The 13801-nt window shown below is 53.7% G+C and overlaps 2 protein-coding genes and 1 non-coding gene across 5 annotated transcripts; 2 read left to right on the forward strand and 1 right to left on the reverse strand.

Annotated features, from left to right (window-relative positions):
• Positions 1-1078: 1078 nt before the first annotated feature.
• On the forward strand, positions 1079-1195 carry LOC112429074 (U5 spliceosomal RNA). The gene has a single exon (XR_003021204.2). It is a non-coding gene; the product is annotated as a U5 spliceosomal RNA (small nuclear RNA).
• Positions 1196-2163: 968 nt separating this feature from the next.
• On the reverse strand, positions 2164-13251 carry LOC105494919 (BTB domain containing 19). Of its 3 annotated transcripts, XM_071094094.1 has the most exons (9): positions 10962-11047; positions 9440-9653; positions 9259-9312; positions 7757-7816; positions 6802-6870; positions 6597-6728; positions 6367-6492; positions 5909-6229; positions 2164-5477 (listed from the first exon to the last, which is right to left on the reverse strand). In XM_071094094.1, exons 1-8 carry the CDS (start codon positions 11045-11047, stop codon positions 6095-6097), a joined length of 876 nt encoding a protein of 291 aa, XP_070950195.1. In that variant the 3' UTR covers positions 2164-5477; positions 5909-6094. The 3 variants fall into 3 exon arrangements, with proteins under 3 accessions (XP_070950195.1, XP_070950196.1, XP_070950198.1); XM_071094095.1 differs by lacking the exon at positions 7757-7816; XM_071094097.1 differs by lacking the exons at positions 7757-7816; positions 9259-9312 and having other exon boundaries at positions 10962-13251.
• DYNLT4 (dynein light chain Tctex-type 4) lies at positions 13133-13798 on the forward strand. Its single transcript, XM_011763948.3, has one exon. It carries the CDS (start codon positions 13133-13135, stop codon positions 13796-13798), a length of 666 nt encoding a protein of 221 aa, XP_011762250.1.
• Positions 13799-13801: the final 3 nt, after the last annotated feature.

Here is a 13801-nt window from a genome sequence, read left to right on the forward strand (position 1 = left end):
CCCCACCTGGACAAAGGCCAGGAAATCATGTTCTGACCAAAAGATACAAAAAAAGAAACAAAAAAAAGGAAACGCCTATTGCAATTGAATTCACACCAACATGCCTAAAAAGCTCAAGAGAAGTGGGTAGTTGGCAGAGAACCTAGAGTAGGGGGTGCAACCAGCAGGCCCAAGGGAGGGAGGCTGGATTTGGGTCCAGCAGTGTTTGGGTCACCAAGGAGGGCCTTCTAGGTGGAGCAGAGAGAGCTCACCAGGTTAGAATAGTGCAAAGGGGGTCAGCCCTCTGTGCCACTTTCCAGCGGAGTAACCCTGGGCAAGTTAGCCAGCCTCACTAAGCCTCCTCATCTTCATCTTCCCAGGCCAGAGATCTAGCCTGTACCTCCCACCCCAGTACCCCTTCATCAGACACACGGAGCGCCACTGTCTGGACAGGCTGAACTGGTCTTCGGGTCCATAATTTCTCATACGCCATTCCCTCTGCCTAGAACACTTTCCCACATCCCCTTGACGTGACTCCGTATCACCCTTCGAGGTGAATTGGATCGGATGCCATCTCCTCCAGGAGAGGTAATGTCGTGCCTCCTGTGAGTTCCCACTGCCCCTGAGTGTCTATGCCCGTCTGTTTCCCCGTCCCTCTCCCTAAGCCCGGAGGCTTACTGCGGGTAAGGACTGCGGGACAGGACCTTAACCCCTGAGACAAACACCAGCTCCGCAAAGGACTCGGCACCCACGGGGTGCGGGTCCCAGGAGGACCAGCAGACAGGAGAATAGGAGAGCAAAGGAGACCAGTGATCCACGGGTCCCCGGGGTCCCGCCCCGGGGACCCAGCCCCGGCGGCGCGGGACAGCCCGGAGCCAGCTGTGATTTGCATACCCATGGTGCACCACAAAAAGATACACTCACGATGCTTGCACTCCCTCCGTGCGGGCGTTTCTGCACTATTTTAGGGCATGATGCCTCTTACAGCATCTTTATGCATAAACTACACGCAGGGAGTGTGTACCACGCAAGCACCCAACAACCATAACTGGGTTAAGTGTTAGTTCTCCCCGCGAGGTTCGAAGCTATACTTGCTAGTATACTCTAGTTTCCCTTCAAATCGTACAAATCTTTCGCCTTTTACTAAAGATTTCCGTGGAGAGAAACAGTTATGAGTCTTTAAGAAATTTTTTGAGGCCTCGTGTTTCGCGAGGCTAAATTGTGAGTGTGGAAAGTTAGATTATTGTTATCAATTTAATAGAATCTCGTTTTTACGACATATCCGAAAGATTACTCGCGTGTGGTAGTGCATGTCTGTAACCTTAGTTGCTCAAGAAGCTACTGCAGTAGAGTCTCTTGAATCCCGGAACGGAGGTTGCGGTGATCTGAGATCGCACCACTTGCACTCCAGCCAGGGCGACAGAGACTCCGTCTCAAATAAAAGGAAAAAAACAGAAGTTTGCGTGACACCTGGTTTTGAGCTGCATTTGGGGTTTATTGGCTTCTGCAGTGTGTAGTAAGACTGGCTTCTTTTATTTCTCACGTTTTTGTTGCATTTCGTTGCAGATTTAAGAGATAAACAGTGGAAGGCACTTTCAAGTCGTTGGGTCATTAATTAAGCCCTTAGTGTGGCTAGAGGTTCAGGAACGGTATATCTCGCCAACCAAACTCCTTGTTCTATCCCCAGAGATAGGAGCTGGTTTGGTGAGACTCTTCCAGACTGATTTTTTTTCCCCCAACTCGACTGCGAATCCAAACACAGTCTATGTGGTGAAGATACAAGGTTCCTTCTTCTACAAAGCTTTTTTTCGTGTGTGTGTGAGATAGAGTCTCTGTCACCCAGGCTGGAGTGCAGTGGCACAATCTCGGCTTACTACAACCTCCGCCTCCTGGATTCAAGCGATTCTCCTGCCTCAGCCTCCCGAGTACCTGGGACTACAAGCGTGCACCACCATACCCAACTAATTTTTGTATTTTTAGTAGAGACGGTGTTTCACCATTTTGGCCAGGCTAGTCTCAAACTCCTGACCTCAGGTAATCCGCCCACCTCGGCCTTCCAAAGTGTTGAGATTACAGGCACAAACCAACGCGCCCGGCCCCTATGGAGCTTTTCTAATGGAACCAAACACAAAACAAATTGAATAAATAACATAAATCCCAGATGAATAATATCTCAGTGAGAAGTGCCCTGTAGAAAGAGAATTTTAATAGAATGGTCTACCTCCTTCCTATTCCCTCTCCATAAGGGAGCTCATCTACTTCCACGGCTTTAAGTAAATGCCATCTGATAGCTAGTGACCCCCTAGTTTACAGCCATCAGCTGGTCCTGTTGACTCCCTTCCATCAGCTGGTCCTCTTCAAAGCGTATGTTTCATCCAACCATATTTTACCACCTCCACTGCTGCCATCCTGGTCCAAGATCTCTTGCTGGATAATTGCAATAGCCCCTAACCGTTCTCCCTAGACCACTCTTCTACCTCGCTCTTGCCCTTCTCTATCCCAGTCCTCCACATAACAGCCAAACTTTTTTTTTTTTTTTTTTTCTCTGACAGGGTCTTGCTGGAGTGCAGTGGCATAATATCAGTTCACTGCAACCTCCACCTCCCAGATTCAAGCAATTCTCCCACCTCAGCCTCCCAAGTAGCTGGGACTGCAGGCGCATGCCACCACACTGGCTAATTTTTGTATTTTTTGTAGAGACGGGATTTCGCCATGTTGCCCAAGCTGGTATCGAACTCCTGGACTCAAGTGATTCGCCCACCTCACCCTCCCAAAGTGCTGGGATTACAGGCAGGAGCCACCATGCCCAGCCCAAATTATTCTTTTAAAGTAAATCTGATCACACATCACTGTCCTGCACAAAACCCTCCAATGCCTTTCCCCATGACACATGACTCCCTGCAGATCTCTCGTCAAATGTTATCTCATCAGAGGTCTACAATCACTGCCCTGTACAAAATAGTCCCACTCCCACCACATAGCTATTTTTTTAACCAAAACAGGTGCTTTTCTTCATAGCACAAACTACTCCCTGAATAGATCATACATTACTTGTTTACTGCATGTTTCTCCTCTTAGAATGTTAGCTCCATGAGGCAAAGACTTGACTTGTTCTCTGATGTATTTATTCCATGACCCTAAATCAATGTCTAGTGTGTGGGCACTCAGTGAATAGTTGGGGAACAAATGAATGAATATGTTTCTAAACACACATACAGAATTTAATCTGTAACACTACAATTCTAAGTATTTTATAAAATTAATTTCATCTTCCTAAAAACTCCACTAAATAGGTTCCATTACCTCCATTTTATAAATAAGGAAACTGAGGCAAAAAAAGGTTAATCACAAAGACAATATGTGGCGGAGCTGGGATTCATAGGCAAGCATTCTGGCTCCAGGAGACACGCTCTTAATCACTATGCTACCTTTTTTCTTTTAACAAGAGGAATCATGCTGTAATTGGTCTATTCTGTGCTTTTTTTCACCAAAGATCACAGATTTTTAAAATATTATAGGAATATACCATAGTTAATATTACCAGTCCTCTGGTAATGGACATATAGATGATTTTCAATTTCTACTATCCAACCAATGCTGTCATGACATGGTACTACTAAGCACATTTTCTGTCTTGAGAGATAATGCTAAATAACTGTTTTTAATCCCTGTGCAATATATATACACACACGTGTGTGTGTGTGTGTATATATATATATATATTTGTGTGTGTGTGTGTGTGTGTGTGTATATATATATATATATATATTTTTTTTTTTTTTTAGACAGAGTCTCACTCTGTTGCCCAGGCTGAGTGCACTGGCACAATCTCAGCTCACTGCAACCTCCGCCTCCCAGATTTAAGCAATTCTCGTGCCTCAGCCTCCCAAGTAGCTGGAATTACAGGCATGTGCCACTACACCTGGCTAGTTTTTTGTATTTTAGAGACAGGGTTTTGCCATGTTGCCCAGACTGATCCCAAACTCCTGAGCTCAGGCGATCCACCCACCTCGGCCTCCCAAAGTTCTAGGATTACAGGTGCCAGCCACAGTGCCTGGCCTCCTCCTGTACAGCATATTTTCATATGAAGTCCCTGAGACAGAAATCTAACTTTATTTTCTTCTAAATAGTCAACTGTCTCTCATTTTAGATTGATAGTATCTTGCTTTGCAGCACCTTTAAAACTCTTTATGGAATAAAGTGGCATTTAAATGAGGAAATAGGCCAGGTGTGGTGGTGCTTCATGTAATCCCAGCACTTTGGGAGGACAGAGTGGGACGACTGCTTGAGCCCAGGAGTTTGAGACCAGCCTGGACAACATAGGGAGACCTCATCTCTACAAAAAGAAAAAAAAAAGTTAGCCGAATGTGATCAAACATGCCTGTAGTCCCAGCTGTTAGGCAGGCTGAAGTGGGAGGATCGCTTGAGCCGGGGAGGCTGAGGCTGCAGTGAGCTGAGATCGCACCACTGCACTCTAGCCTGGGTGAGAATAAGGTTGTGTCATAAATAAATAAATAAATAAATAAATAAAGTCATTTACTTAACATTTACATAACACTGATTATCTGACAGAGACTGAGGAAGCAAAAACCAGTAAGACACCACTCTAGGCCCCAGGGATCTTTCTTGAGGGAGATTCACATCCTCGGGAAAACAAGATGTATGGTGAATGAAGGAGGTGGCAGAGGGGTCTGCAGTAACTGAGTAAGTATGGAGCTAGAGGACTAATACCTCCAGGATAAGTGAATTTATGCAAAGATCGTATTTGAGAGAAGAGGTGAGGAACCACTCACTAGTAGTTTTGAGTGCCCTGAAAGTGAAATAGATTGAATTTTGTCCTGGAGGTCAATGGGATGTTCCAGGACTTAAGTCCCATAGGACTGACAAAGACCGGTCTGGTTGCACTGTGGGAAATGGACTGAGGGGGCGCTGGAGTGAAGGCAGGAAGGCTGTGAGATGTGTCAGACAGGACAGGTTGAACCTGGGGCTGTGAGAACTGAACCAACTGGAAAGGTCTCCTACAAGGTAAAAGAGACCTAAGGCAGGTGTGAGGAAGAGGGATAAGGCAAGGATGAGATCCAGATTTCTGGCGTGTGCACCCACGGAAATGAGAAACACGATAAGGGAAAGCTGGGGAGATCAATTTCACACTGAGCCTGTGGTGTCTGAGGGGCATTCAGGGAGCGATCTCCAGGGGGGCAGGAATGTAATGAAAGAAGGAGCTGAAGCTGGGCGCGGTGGCTCACACCTGTAATCCTAGCACTTTGGGAGGCTGAGGCCAGCGGATCACATGAAGTCAGGAGTTCCAGACCAGCTGGCCAACATGGTGAAACCCCGTCTCTACTAAAAATACAAAAATCAGCGGGGCGTGGTGGTGCATGTCTGTAATCCCAGCTACTCAGGAGGCTGAGGCACAAGAATCGCTTGAATCAGGGAGGCAGAGGTTGAAGTGAGCCGAAATCGCACCACTACACTCCAGCATCGGCAACAGAGCAAGACTATCTCAAAAAAAGAAAAAGAAAAAAGAAAGAAAGAAAGAGAGAGCGAGCGAGAAAGAAAAAGAAAAAAAAAAGACAGAGAAAGGAAAGAAAGAAAGGAAAGAAAGGAATAAAGAAAGAAAGAAAAAGAAAGAAAGAAAGAAAGAAAGAAAAAGAAAGAAAGAAAGAAAGAAAGAAAGAAAGAAAGAAAGAAAGAAAGAAAGAAAGAAAGAAAGAAAGAAAGAAAGAAAGAAAGAAAGAAAGAAAGAAAGAAAAAAGAGTTGAGCTGAACAGATAGATATGTGGGAGTCATTAGAATAGACTAGTAGACGACAATGCCCCCAGGGGCAGGGCGTAGAGTGAGGGCGTGGAGCGACGGAAATCCTCGTTTTCGAGTTTCGCCCCCGCAGGGAGGCCCAGCCCAAGCCCTGCCCGACCCAGCCCCGACCCACCTCGCCCACTAGGGTTTGACCCCGCACAAGAGGCTGCGCGTGGCAGACAACGGTTCTTCCGGCGCCCGGCTTACTGGGCACGCTGGGAACGGAAGCCCGCTCCGAACGCCGAGCACTTCGGGAGCTGTAGTTTGGGGCAGGCTCAACTGGGCGGGTCCAAGGCTCCCCGTGAGTCCCGACGTTGGATCATTTAAAGGACAGGTCCAGAAAGCGGTGATGCTCCCGGGGCAGGGTGCCTCTCCGGCGGCGACACGGGGCGCCCCGGGCCTCATCCCCTCTCCGCAGGGCATGGCATTTCCACGCCTCCACAATCTGCTCCGCCTGCAGAGCAAGGCCAGTCAGTGCGCAGTCCCGCGGTGGACCCTCGCCCCGAGGACCGTGGCCGGGCCGCTCCTGCCCCCTCCCAGCGCCCTGTACCCCCTGCTGAGTGAAGCTGGGCCGGTTCCCCGCGTCCGCACCGGGATAAGTGGTTCCTGCCGGTTCTGCTCTTCCAGGGCGCTCAGCTCCGCCGGGGCCAGCAAGGCTAGTCTCAGCTCTTTCACCACCGGGGCCGCCACCTCGGCCACTGGCCTCTCCAGCACCGCCTGCGAACGCCAGCCCTGAGTCAGGCACTTGTCCTGCCACCCGCTCGCTGGGCTTGTGGCCCGCACCTCTTTCCGTGCCATTGCGCTCCCCCAGCCCCACTCACCGCGCCCACGCGCGCCCAGCTCCGGGCCGCGCGGACCAGCTCAGCCTCGTCCACGCAGAGCTTGTCGCTGCGGAGCAGGGGCAGCAGCGCGGCCGCTGACAGCTCCAGGAAGCCTTGGGACCTGAGGGCCTCCTGCAAGCCGGCAAATGGGTCAGAGAGGAGCAGAATGCGGTGCGTGGGGTGAGGAGTATGAAGGGAGCAGTACCTGGCTGTGGGCCTCTATGAAAGCCACGCAGCGCTCCTGCAGCGGCCCCAGGCCAAAGGTTACGGCCACCTGCGAGCACAATGAGGGAGATCAGGTTGGAGACTGGAGAGGCCGTGTAGCCCAACCTGCTCACTGGGACCCACCACTGCAAGCCTGACCCTAGCCCTAGCTGGGGAGGCTGACAGGGCCCTCGGCCTTCCAGGAAACTGGACCCAGTGAAAGCTTGGTACACATACACACACACACATACACATACGTGGACTCACTGTACAACCTGCTCTTCCCTACAGGAGACCACGCCATGGCCTTCAAACCCCACCTGGGGCCTAGGCTTGGCTTTTTTTTTTTTTTTTTTTTGAGACGGAGTCTCCCTCTGTCGCCCAGGCTGGAGTGTGGGTGCGATCTCGGCTCACTGCAACCTCTGCCTCCCGGGTTCAAGCAATTCTCCTGCCTCAGGCTCCAGAGTAGCTGGGAGCATGCCACCACACCCAGCTAATTTTTTGTATATTTAATAGAGATGGGAGTTTCACCGTTTTAGCCAGGATGGTCTCAATCTTCTGACCTCTTGATCCGCCCGCCTCGGCCTCCCAAAGTGCTGGGATTACAGGTGTGAGCCATCGTGCCTGACCCAACTTGGCTTCTAAAGTCTACAGCCACCCTTCCCCCTACCTCAAGTCCAGCTGAGAACCATTCCCCAGCGCTGATAGAGAGAAGACCAGCAAAGACCTCCAGCCCCTTCAACACCTGCTCCTGCACCTGACCCTGCTGATATACCCAGGATCCCACATATCTAGGCACAGAATTCATCTTGTAAACCTCCTTGGAGCACCGCCACCACCACCATGTACCCAAGTTATTTCAAGGCCAGACACAGCAGGCCCAGGCTCCCAGCACCTGGGAGCCCATTTCCACACACACAGCCAGACTCCTCCCATGCCTGTCCAGCAGCACCCACCTGCAGGGCCTCACAAACCAACTCCACATCCAGCACCTTCACCACAAACTGCAGGCACAGCTGGGAACAGAAATGAATGTGGGTTGTGTGGCGGTGTCCCTGCTCCAAGACACTAGTTCCACCCCAGAAGCAGTGAGCAGGCTTGGATTGGTGAGTCACCCAGCAGCCCCAGACCCCATCCTGACCTCCCAGGCCAAGGGAGGCAGGGAATTGCTAGAGCCTGAGAGAGCGGGCTCACAGGAACTGGAGACTAGCAAAACCAAGCCCAGCCACCCACCTTCTAGCACATTTGCCACTAAGCAAGACCAGATAAAAGCCATGCAAAATTCTCTCCTTCTTTCAGGATGCTTATCTTCCTCCACTTGTTCCCTTCCTAACTCAAGGATACTTCTGTTTTTAGCAGAAACTTGAATTTCATCCGTGACATCTCTCATCTCTTGACTGCTACACTCGCCTCCTGAATGGACTAGCAAGTCCTCTCCACCTCTTCCAATCCCTTCTCCCCTGAGCTTCCAGTTCTTCACTCCCTTATCAGAAACCTTCAGTGAATCTCCACTGCCCTCTGCTTAAAAGAAGTCCAAAAGCTTGAGGGCCCTACATGAATCAGGCCCTGGCGTCCTCTGCAGTCTCATCTTGCCCTCTCCTCACAGTCCAGACACAGACACACCAAATGTCTCACTGGCTCCTTTGGTGCCTCTGTGACTAGAATGCCATCTTCCCACTTCCCCTAGGAACAAAATCCTATTTGTTCTACCAGATCCAACACATATGTTTCCTCCTCCAGGAAGTCTTCTCCTCTCCCTAGTGGTGGGACTGGAGAGGTCCCCCATACAGTCTTGGCACCATTCACGCCTCTCTGTCACTTTCTTTTTTTTTTTTTTTTTTTTTTGAGAGCAACTCTCGATCTGTCACCCAGGCTGGAATGCAGTCATGCGATCTCAGCTTACTGCAACCTCTGCCTCCCAGGTTCAAGCGATTCTTGTGCCTCAGCCTCCCAAGTAGCTGGAATTACAGGTGTATGCCACCACACCTGGCTAATTTTTGTGCCTTTAGTAGAGACGGGGTGTCACCATGTTGCCCAGGCTGGTCTGGAGCTTCTGGGCTCAAGCCATCCACCCGCTTCAGCCTCCCAAAGTGCTGGGATTACAGGCATGAGCCACCGCACCCGGCCTCTATCACACTTCTTATGCCACCCAGATAAGAGTTTTCATGTGTCTGTCTCCTCTCCCTCTCTGGAGAACAGGGATCAAGGCTGACATCTTTGTATCTACAGCACTAGCCATAATCACCCCCTCTTGGCCACAGCACACACAGGGCAGGCATGCATGGATCCTTTTGCACACAGGCACACATACATGCCCTACTTACACGGGAGAGACATACATACTTCTCTCTGTGTGGGCACACATTCCTCTCCAGGCCAGAGTGTGTGTGAGGCAGGGCGGGAAGTGAGCCAGTGAGAAGCAAGGGAAATGAGACATGGACCTGGCACACAAACCCACCTCTCTCAGTTCCTCCAGCCCATATTCCACAGCCGCTGTCAGCACTTCTAGCACCTGTAGAGTGGGTGGTGGGGGGAGTGGAAGGGAGTTTCCCCTGCCCTATGCCCACAGTGTAATGGGCAAACTCTTGCCTCTGGCACCCCCCGCCTCTCCCACCCAGGACCCTGGTCAGCGGGCTCACAGAGTGACGGTGAAGCTTGACACTGTTGGTATATAGGAACTCCAGCACTGCCAGGAAGGCCTCAGTTGGCACAGTGCTTAGCACCACAGGACTAGGCACCCCGGGGCCTGGCTCTGTGCCCAGAAGTCGCTGGAAGAAGTTGCATCTACAGGCCAACAAGCACCGATGGGCAAATACCTCCTGCCGTTCTTGACCGACCACGAAGCAAACATCACTGTGGGAGAGAGGCAGAGAGCCAGCGGAGAGGAGGCCAGCACCTGGAGTGCAACTTGGGCTGTGCCTTTGCCCACTCTGGGTCTTAGTTTCCTATCCAAAATGTAAGAGACAGGGCTTGGTCCCTCCAGCAGAAGGTCTGGGACCCAAAGCCCTGAGTTCTAGTCCCAGCGCCACCTGGTGACTTCCTGTCTTTGAATCTCAGGTTTCTCACCCATGAAATGGGACAATAATCCTAAACCTCAGGTCGCAGAGGAGGTGACTATGCTTGATTACTGAGGGGCATCTGGACGAACAGAAGCACGGTTGATCCCACCTTTCCCTCTCCTCCCCAGCCTGAGTCTTGGGGGAAGGGAAGCTTCTTTTGGCTCCTCCTCCACCAGCTGCAAACTCAGCTTTTTTCAGCCCTCCTCCAGACCGGCGGGTGTGGGGGTGTGGGGCACAGAGTCCGCACTGACTGCAAACAGACGCAGCAGTGATGCACCATCATGAGCCAGACCACAGTTTCCATCTTCACGATCACTTCCGGCCCCAGCTCTGGGCCTCTAAACAAGGCAGGGGATAGGAGGCAGATGAGGCTGGAGCCTCCTAGAGCCTCTTAGTCCCAGGTCCAAAGCCTGGGGCGTTCACATTACCCAGACCAGACTGTGACCCCAAAGAAGCAGGGTGATGGAAGTCACCACCCTTTGGGGAAGAGCTCAGATCTGAGACCATGAGGACAGAGAGCTTCATTCTAGCTCTCCTGAGCAGCCCGGCCTCCTGTAACCTCTACCCCTGGTTTCAGACACCACTGGCATCCTGGCCAGCAGGGAGCAGCCAGCACTCCCGAGGCTTCCTGTCAGGGACTCGAAGCCTCAATCCCTCGAGCTCTGTTCTTCCTGTGAAGCCTCAGTTCCCAGAACAGGTCATCTGTTCCTTTTCTTCAAGCAGGGAGGCCTCAACACCAAGCTGAGTGAGTGGAGGGAGGAGGGGGATCATGACCCACCATCTCTCGGGATCCCAGGGGCCGAGAATCATTCTCTTCTGCCAGGAGCTCAAAGTCCAAAGAAGGAAGGGCTTTGCCTGAGCTCACACAGCAGCTCCAGGCTCTAGCCCCCAGGACCCTGCCAGCCTTGCCTCTGGCCCTCAGGGTCTCACAGACACTGAGTGACCAGCAGCCATGTTCCACATTTGACCTCCCCACAGCGTGAGTTCACCAGGGAGGACAGCCAAGTTCTAATTCCCAGCCTCTTCTCACCAGGGCCTCCTTAGAGTCCTGGGGCCCTCAGAGCCAGCTAAGGAAAACCCGCAGGCAGGGCCCACCCCTCACCTGTATCGTGGGTTGTTGACGAGGCTTCGAAGTGCTGCGGAAAAAGGTTCGGCTTTCCCATGCACGACCAGTCCCAGGGGCTCCATGGGTGAGAAGGGGTGGGGGTGGAGGAGGGAGCCTAGGAGGCCTGGCCAGGTCCTAGAGCTGGTGAGGCTAGCAAGGCCCGAGAGGGAGAAGCAGGGACTTGGGAGGCCTGTTTGCTGAGAAGCTGAAGTTTAGGAGTGGAGCAGGAGGGGCCCAAACTACTGAAGGCATCAGGGGCCAGAGGCTCAGGGACAGGAACAGACACAGGGAGGGGACCGGGAGAAGCTGAGGCTGGAGTGGCCTATGGTCCTGGGAAGAGGCTGGCTGGCTGGCGGCGGCGAAAGAGGCCCTGGCTGGGAGTCTGCCCAGGCAGCCGCCGGGTGGGAAGCCTGTGGGTTTCCATGGAAACTGGAGCGGGCCTGAGAAGAGACTCCACCCATCTCCCAGGCAGGCCCAGGGAAAACTTCAGCCCTTAGAGGGGCACTAAGCGCCGTATGAGGGTCTTAGCCCCCGAAACCGAGCCTGCCCTAGGTTCAGAGTTCAAACTCCTTACCCTCATAACCCTTCCCTCCTCCACAGGCACACAGGGTCAGGATCTGCTTAGCCAGGCCTGGGAATCCCCCACTCAACAGGGAAAATCCTCGCCCCCATAGATGGGTCAGGGCCCAGACCTGGCTTGTTTGGGAGGGGACAGTCCCGTCCCCGCCAGAGGGGGAGTCACATGAGTTGTCAGCTCTGGCAGAGGTGTCACAGCCTCTGGGGAAATCTAGGTACTAGGGCACACAAGAGGTGTAGCCAGCTAGGGACAAGCCCCAGGACACTTGGGTCAGCAAGGGTCACGAGGCTGGACTCGGTGTTCACCGCCGAGTCACTGCCACTTTGTAAGGCCTGGTTCCTACCAGCTGAGCCAATGGACCTCCCCTCCCCCGCACATAGCCCTGAACTGAGGAAGTCATCCAAGCCCCACCCTAACTGTGCGCCGGGAGCGGAAATGTTTGTCCTTGTCGAGGCTGACTGACGGGGAGACAACAGAGCCATGACGTGTTCCTTCCTGTGGGCCCAGACCCTGGATTCCTGAGCCACCGCCCCCGCAGCCTCAAGATCTCCCCCTATCCTAGGTCTCTGTGACTTGTTCATAATGGCCAGTCTCCACAAGGGGAGAAAACGGGCCCTGGCTCAAGCGCCCTGGGGTAGGACGAAGCCTTTCTGACCACAGCCTCCCTCTACATCTGCCCCTCTGTCGCCTGCGCTTAGGAAGTTTGCCACTGAGCTACAAGACCCTGTCGGCCGCTCTCCCTGATGACCCCACGCGCAGCACATGCTCACAGTTAACAGGGCTCTCAGGTTAAGCCAGAGCCGGACTGGAGGGAGGGATCCTTGGAGGGAGGAGTGTTTGCTCCAGCAACCCATGGCAACTCCACAACACAGGTCCTTCCCCTCCCACTTGCCCTTCAGGCCAGTGGGGCTAGGGCTGTGGAGCCTGACAGAACTCAGAAGCCAAAGCCTACAGGTGACTCAGGTGCCTGAGGGAGTTTCAGGAGCAGAGGGCAGCCATCCCAGAACTGATTCTGGAGGAAGTGGGATCAGAGGCCAAAGGCAGAAGGTGGAAGGGGCTTCACAAGTCGTCTGCCCTCAGCCTGGGCCAGGTGTAGGGGAGACCTTTGTGCCAGCCACCCTAGAGTAGATCTGGGTGGAAGATGACTGGATTCAACACCCCCAGGGCTGGAAGGATCTGTGGGGTTGAAAGAGGTGATCTGTCAGTCTTTCCTGGTTAGGGGTTGGAGGCACTGCCTCCATGGTCCAGGCTGAGAAGTAGGGTGGAAGGGAGAACTGGCAGTCTCTAAGACTCTGAGCGTACCTGGCTAACCTCCATAGTGCCCAGAGAAGGAGCTCAGCAGGCAGGGACTAGCCCAGGATCCCAGTCCCAGCAGCCTCCTGTCCCTTGCTCATGTGTCTAACAACCTTTAACCTTCTCAGCACCTAGGAACCCAGGCAGCCTGGGACTATCTGATCCACTTGTTCTAAAACACAGGTAAGAAGGGAGTAGAAGGTAAAAACCCTTGACATCACTGAGCAGGAGGCTGGGGTGGGTAGACAGATGCCCAAGGAAGGCCACCCTGAGTGTGGGTCCTCTAGCCAGCAGGTCCATGGCCAGCAGGCCTCTGCCGCCGGGACGCCAGGAGGAGGAGAATGCCAAAGACTACGGGCCGAAACCCTCACCAGTGCGGCCCCGAGGCCGCCTGCCCAGCATTGATGAGGCGCGACCGGCAGGTGCAGGTCCTGGCCCGGCCTCTCGCCGGGGCTCCATGCTGGGCGTGGCCACGTCCTTCTCCCGTCGCAACTCGCTGGCCGGGCCAGGCGCGGGTCCTGGGGGTCGGCGGCCATCCCTGGGCCCGGTGCCCCCTCTGGGCTCACGGGTCAGCTTCTCAGGGTTGCCTCTGGCGCCCGCCCGTCAGGTGGCGCCCTCCTACCGCACGGAGCCGGTGCCCGGGGAGCGCTGGGAGGCTGCGCGCGCACAGCGTGCCCTGGATGCGGCACTGTCCGCAGGGCTGCGCGACGCGTGCTACTCCAGCGCCGAGGCCGCGAGGCTGGTGCAGGAGCTCTGCGAGCAGGTGCACGTTCGCCTGCGCGAGCTTAGCCCGCCGCGGTACAAGCTGGTGTGCAGCGTGGTGCTGGGGCCGCGAGCGGGCCAGGGCATTCACGTGGTCAGCCGCGCACTCTGGGACGTGGCGCGCGATGGGCTGGCCTCGGTCTCTTATACCAACACCTCGCTCTTCGCGGTGGCCACGGTCCACGGGCTCTACTGCGAGTGAGGG

This window comes from Macaca nemestrina, chromosome 1 (genome assembly GCF_043159975.1).
Source record: "Macaca nemestrina isolate mMacNem1 chromosome 1, mMacNem.hap1, whole genome shotgun sequence".
NCBI classification, from domain to species: Eukaryota; Metazoa; Chordata; class Mammalia; order Primates; family Cercopithecidae; genus Macaca; species Macaca nemestrina.

Bases quoted from the DNA above. Each gene is read 5' to 3' on its own strand.
- LOC105494919 (XM_071094094.1), bottom strand. From the start codon at position 11,047: ATGGAGCCCCTGGGACTGGTCGTGCATGGGAAAGCCGAACCTTTTTCC. The intron at 6,729-6,801 runs GTACTGCTCCCT...GCCGGCTTGCAG, and splicing joins TCATAGAGGCCCACAGCCAG to GAGGCCCTCAGGTCCCAAGG. The intron at 6,493-6,596 runs GTGAGTGGGGCT...TGGCGTTCGCAG, and splicing joins GCTGGGCGCGCGTGGGCGCG to GCGGTGCTGGAGAGGCCAGT.
- DYNLT4 (XM_011763948.3), top strand. From the start codon at position 13,133: ATGGCCAGCAGGCCTCTGCCGCCGGGACGCCAGGAGGAGGAGAATGCC.